This window comes from Chelon labrosus, assembly GCF_963514085.1.
Source record: "Chelon labrosus genome assembly, chromosome: 6".
Taxonomy (NCBI): Eukaryota; Metazoa; Chordata; class Actinopteri; order Mugiliformes; family Mugilidae; genus Chelon; species Chelon labrosus.
In genome coordinates, this window is record NC_140342.1 from 30,664,360 (window position 1) to 30,671,130 (window position 6,771).

Here is a 6,771-nt window from a genome sequence, read left to right on the forward strand (position 1 = left end):
ACGCGCCACAGCTGAATTGAGTCCGCCCAACGGATGCGGGCCAGATCCGCGGGGGCTGCGCAGACCGGACGCGCCACAACTAACGGAACGCCCTCGTAACAAACCCGCGCAACTCTACCTGACTTTATGCAGAGTGGAAGACTGCAGACTGCTGCCGTACCATCTTTGGCCGCGTTTCCCAAATGAGTTAAGAAGCTCTTAGCGCTAAGATCTTCTTTGGAGCGCTCTTAAGAACGCTGTGAAAGAAGAACACGTTTCCCAGAGTCGCTCTTAGCTTAAGAAGATCTTTCACTAAGAAGGAAACGTAAGATCGTTCTGACCCACTCTTAACAGCCTTCTTAGCGATCAAATGCTCAGTGATCATAGCCTGCCACCAGGGGCGTCTAGATTTCTAGGCTACAGTGATCAAGCTGCGTCAGGGAAATTTATATCCTCCACTTTTTGAAATAATAAACAATGTTTAATGTTGAAATGCACTCATAGCTGTGGAGCACTGGTGCAAGAAACATAGGCTAATAGTAGAGAAGGAAAAAAAATATATTATTGAAGTACACGTTTAAGTTTTCCACACATCTGCATATGAGTTTACACATAAAAAACATCAACCACCCTGTGGCATTTCACAGATATCAAGGAAACAGATGTAATTGAACTCAGCTGAACCTAATCCAGAGAGGCTTCACCTGCTACTCTATATAAAGGCGTTGCCAAAGTCCGCGTGTGTGAGAAACCATGGCTGCAATACAGCACATTCTCGCTGCTAATCAACAGCGTCGCCGAGCGCGGAGCCAGACGGTTTATATAAATGTTTATGTGCGTCAGCACTTCTCCCCACTCGACGTACTGTCAGACCGGGCTGTCCAGGAAAAGTACCGGCTGCCCCGTGCGACGATCCAACGGCTGATCACTCTGGTGTCTCCACATATCCAGAGAGCAACCCGCCGCAATTTTGCCCTCAGCCCGGAGGTGCAGCTCCTGGCTGCTCTGCGGTTTTATGCAGTGGGGAGCTTCCTGGAGGTGGTAGGGGACGGCACAGGCCTCAGCAAAGCATCTGTGTCCCGGAGTGTGGCAGCTGTGACACCGATTCACCTGCGCCATGCCCGTACCCACATTAAGATGCCCACCACACGGGACGAGGTCCGCCAGGTCCATCAGGGGTTCCACGCAGTGGCTGGGATCCCCCGGGTGATCGGTGTGGTGGACGGCACCCTTATTCCCATCCTCAACCCTTCCTTGGTGGATCCGTGCTGGATCAGCAGGAAGCATTACGCGGCCATCAACACCCAGGTTGTGGTGGACCACAACGGCCTCATCATAGACATCGTCGCCAGGTGGCCAGGGGGCACACATGACAGCTTCATGTGGGCCAACTCCGCTGTGGGGCAGAAGGCTGGTAGAGGAGAGTTTGGTCGGAGTTTCCTCCTTGGGGACAGTGGCTACCCTCTCCGGAGTTACCTCGTGACGCCGGTGACCAATCCAGCAACACCTCAGGAGGAGAGGTTTAATGAGGCCCACACACGCACCAGGACGACGGTTGAACGGGTGTTTGGCAGGTGGAAGTCCCGCTACAGGTGCATTCATCGTTCGTCGGGGGGGCTGCGCTTGTCACCACGCAAGTGTTGCCACGTGATTGTTGTCACCGCCATGCTGCACAACATCGCAGTGCGCGTTGGCGCAGATGAGCCGCCTCCTGTGGATGACGAAGAGGACCATTCAGAGGACGAAGCCCCGAACCCCGCCCCCCAGGATGTGCGAGTAGTGCTCCATCAGGCCGGTGCCCAGACCAGACAGGAACTCGTCAACCTCTTCTGAGGTCCAACAACCCCAGCCCCTACCCCTTCACCACCAGTCACCAAGCACTGATCAGCAAAACAATAAACCCACAACCCACAACCACCACACCACCCATATCAACTGTCAGGCCTGAAGGCTGAAATAAATAAACAGAACTGGTTCTATATATATATATTAGTCATACTTTGTGCATCTTTGCAGTGGCAAGCGCTTTCTTAATGATGTTGCGTGCCGAAACAAGGAAGCACTCATACGTGGGTACATACGTAAATTTGCAGTCAGTTGGTCTGCCACACCAACTGTTACAGAAATAGTCATGATTCCAAAAAGTAAAACCTCACTTCGTTGTTGGTCTATATGAAAAGCGGTTGTTCACTTTGTGTGTGACGCTATTTTCCGCGTCTTTGTTATTCCAACCGTGAGTTCTTTGGGGGAGAAACGAGAATTCGCACGTACCCTGAATTACTTACACCTGGCTTCACATAGTCGCTCCTATTCGTCCTTGATTGTTAGTGCGTTAGTGAAACGAGTTGAGCATGGATGACCAGACAGTGCTATGTCAAGCCTCGCTTTATCACTTATTTTGGATGTCTTAATTCTGCTTTTGTGAAATACCCCTCAGGAAACAAGTGGGAAATTACCGGCAAAACATGCTGTGCTGTAGTGAGTAGTAGTGAGAAGCACGTGCGTCAGGGCGCACATTACGCACACGTCATGAACCTACGCTTAGATAAATTACTTGAAATTACAAATTGCCTCGGACTTTTTGTTGCTAGGTTTAATACTCATTTCAATGCAAAATGATACACACAATACATGGTTGAAAAGGAAACCAAAGTTTATTGAAAGCATAATGGGGGAGGAGGGGTGGCGTCTCCGGCTTCACTGGGCCGTCTGGGCGTCTGCATCACCTGCAATGAAGGGGGATTGATTAATGAAATTGAATGGGATACATTGCGTAATGCTAATAAAACAAAATAGAACTGTCCCGTACCTGAATCCTGGGGAAGGATGATTGGAACGGAGATGGAGGGACGGTTGAACTGTGCCTCGGACAGCGCCAGCTGTCTCCGGTGCAGCTCCAACCTCTCCTGCTTCATCCGGACCATCTCTTCCTGGAGAGCAGTTTGTCTCAGGAGCTGGTCCTCTATCCCCCGCAGCACCACCAGCTTCTCCCTCTCCAGGCGCACCAGCGTCTCGCTGCAGGCGCAGGTGGTTATTGCAGGCCGCCTGGTTAAGCCTCCCCGCATGCGGACACTGGGCCGTGCTGGTTGGCGCACGGGGACAGGGCACGGTTGTGCGGGGACAGGGCACGGTTGTGCGGGGACAGGGCACGGCTGTGTGGGGTCGTCCTCTCCTGTGGGCGTGCACGCCCCTACTCCGCTCCCGGATGGCTCCTCTTCCTCACTTTCTGAGAGGCCCTCGTCCCCCTCAACGTCGATGCCCCCTGTGATGCCTTCAGAGGCCGTCTTCCCTATGATGGAGAGGACTTTCTCTTCATCGGGAGTGAGGGTCGTCCCACCCGGTGCTCCACCACCCGTGCCCATGGCTTCCCTTCTCACCTTGGCACTCTTCTTTTTGGTCAGGCTCTGAAACTCCTGCCACTTCTTTCTGACAGCACCCCAGTCACGCAGGCCACATGGGCTGGAGGGGGACATCTTCTCCGCTATAGCCTGCCATACACGGTTCTTCACCGTGATGTTTTTTTTCCCTTTTGTTCCTCCAAATAAAACCTCACGGTGCTGCCACACCTCGTCCACTAGGACGCCCATCTCCTCCGCGGTAAACGACGGTGCCCGCTTGCTCTTTTTGCTGCCAGTTTCATCCATTCTCACATGTGTGTGCCAATATTCATGGGGGTATATATGCGCTAATGGGCTTGATTACTACTTGGATACACCTGATGGCATACACACACAAAAATTAACTTAATGCTATATCCACGTTCAAACACTTTGTTTGAGCAGGAGAGACGCTTATAAACAACGCTGTGTGTGACTGCGCGCTGCGCTCAGCGCTGATAAAGGAGTGGGTGATCGATTAGCCTGGCATCGATTGATTCACTTTCAGCACCACCGCGGTTGACAGCTCCCGTTAAGAGCTTCTTAAGAAGCTTCTTAGGCTTGATCTTAAGGTTCTCCTAAGAAGGCAGTTAAGAACGCTTCTGGGAAACACCCGTATCTTAGCGCTCCTTCTTAGCCAAACCCCTCTTAGGAGCCTTCTTAAGTCCTTAAGAATGATCGCATTTGGGAAACGCGGCCTTTGTCATTATTGGTAAGTGCATTATACAAGTAAAATGTTAAAAGTAAACTGGTGTTGATGTCACGTTAATATGTTAAATATGTATATTAAACATAAAAGTTTACAAACATAAAGTTCACGAACTTGGTTGATATATTCTGACAACCTGTCAGGCAAGCTAGGCTGGTTAGCTGGTAGTCTAAGTTCTTTTAAACATCCACAACTAATGTTCGCATAAGCTTTCAGGCTGAATCGGTGATCTTTTCTTAAATTGCTGAATGTCATGTCTTTTGTGCGTTAGCTGCAAAATCGTAGCCATCGCGCTAACGTTATCCACGGACCACCACGCTTTTGTCAGTAGCCTAGTACTAGCACTGCAGGTAGCCTATTGCATTTATAGCCTGTGTAAAATGGATTTAGAGTGACAAACTTGGTAGTAAATACTAGGCATTTAATCGAAGGTCCACAAGCCTTGTCGCTGTCTTCCAGTTTAGCTGATGTGCATGTAAAAGTTGATGAGACCCTGTTCAAACAGTTTTTTTTTTTTTTTTGCTAACGTTATTGCCAACCAAACTGCTTGTAAAGTATGTAAGGCGTCGACATAGACCATTTTTCATGTTGAATTTTGAATAAGAAGGTTCGTTTTGATTAATAGTATTAACCCACTTTCTTTATTTTCATTCATTTCAAAATCAAATGGTCAAGCAGTGCTGCAAATGCGTTCCCCTGTTCCAATATCTAGAAGCGCTGCACACACACAGGTCGAGAGATACCAAACACATAGTTTTTAACATTTTGGCACACATTTTTGCCAACAGCATAGCTAATTCGATTAATTGGAAAGGGATGAACAAAAAAGAAAAATTCAGCGAGATGGCAACCAAGGCCATTTTGGCTCGTAAGTATTATAGATGCCTTTCACTCAGTCTTTAGGCTACTTAATCACCACTCTCTCATTCATTCACTCACTACTCACTCCGAAACCACTAGTCACATTTATTAGGCCATTATTTATTTGTGCAAACTGCAAGCATTTTACTATGTCATGTAATAAAAAATCTTTGAATTTTGAATCTAATATTGTTTCCTTGCTTTGTGCTTTTTGTCTTACAGGTGCAGTGAGGAAAAATCGAATGATGGACAAAGTCACTGATATGGAGATCAACCATTACAGTATCAGATGGTTTAATCTGGCTGGCGACCGCGGGGGTGGCCGTCGTGCCCGGTCAAACACTACCAATGAGCAGTAATTCTTTGTGCTTTTTTTTTGCTGGCGCAGAGAAAACTATGAATTATTATAATTCAAAATGAATGTTTTACGTTAGATTGTTCTTACGTGATGTGTAGGCCTACATGTTTTCACGTGCCCTTACCATTTTACATGATGTGTACATGTTTTCACTTGTTCACGTGCCCTTTTATTTGTTCATTTGGTGAACTGTTCCTTTGTTGAAATTAATTGAGGCTGGTCTTGTGCCATTCAAGTGACAATGCATAAAAATAAATCAAAATAAAAAAAAAATATTTTGAAAATTACAAATTATATTTGGGTCTTATTTTTTTCTGATAGCCTAAATATGAATCACAGACCAGGGCCGGATGAGCCCCAGATGTAAAATATGAGTCACGGATCTGGGCCAGATCTGCACCAAATGCCATGGCAATAATAACTGTAGTGGGCCAGTTCTGGCCCAGATCTGTCTCTGATCCGTAATTCCAACCTGTTCCGGTATTGGGCCGTTGGACGAAATGACCCCGGTCCAAGTCCGTGTAGTGGATCTGCGCCAAATGCTAATGTAGACCTGGACCAAATCTGGCCCAAATACATTTTGCTGTCTGGGTAGGCTGCTTTGGCTAATTGAGTTCATTGTTGAGCTTCATTTGTTTTGTATGGGTTAATTTGCATCTTTATCGCATTTCTGGATTATGATTGCTTTTATATGGGTGCATTTATGTGATAATGGTGTATGTTTAATGTAATGTAATGAGTGTTTATTTCTGTACTGTAACATGTTGTATATTTAATTTGTATTTCAGTTTTACAAAAAATATCGGAGAAGATTCAGTAAAGCAACCTCAGTCACATCTACTGGGTCTCTCATTTTGTTCGCTATCTGTCAGCCAGGACAGAATAAGTAGACTGGCTTGTGACCCTCTATGGCTGGACTGTTATGTGATCTATCAATACTGGAGTCAAAAATAAAACACTGAATATATCATCTAAATTATTCAAACAATAAGATATAAACAACATGGACTGTGAAGACCAATGTACATAACCTCAATACAGAAACATACGCTGCCTTGTAGTTTTTATTTTGGATGTAAAATGATTCTGTTCTTAGTCTCCATGGTGTTTAGTGTTTGAACCTTCAGTTGGTTTGTCACTGATGTGGATTTGCTGCTCATGTGAATCCTCCCACAGTGTTTCATTAGCAGCTGTAACCACAGTGACTCTGATCAAACAGGAATTATCAGAATCCATCTGATATGAAGCTGTGGTTTGAATACCACTTCCCTCCTCTTTGAAGAGTAGTCACATATCTGTGTTCAGGTTTTTGTACAGCCTCTTCTACACTTTGTATCACTGTGTTTCTAGAGCACAGTAGTAGAGAGCTGTGTCTGCCAGGGTTAGGTCTGTTATGGTCAGTTCAGTTGATGAATCTGATGTTTGGGATTTATAGCGTTTATCAGGGATATACACGCGGTCACTTCTTGATTTGGCTCCTTTATAGA

The 6,771-nt window shown here is 46.4% G+C and overlaps 1 protein-coding gene across 1 annotated transcript; it reads left to right on the top strand.

Annotated features, from left to right (window-relative positions):
- Positions 1-732: 732 nt before the first annotated feature.
- Positions 733-1,812, top strand: LOC311488956 (putative nuclease HARBI1; the record flags this gene model as incomplete). Its single annotated transcript, XM_084545825.1, has 1 exon — positions 733-1,812. The coding sequence occupies one exon, from the start codon at positions 733-735 to the stop codon at positions 1,810-1,812; it is 1,080 nt and encodes a 359-aa protein (XP_084401951.1).
- Between the last annotated feature and the right edge of the window lie 4,959 nt (positions 1,813-6,771).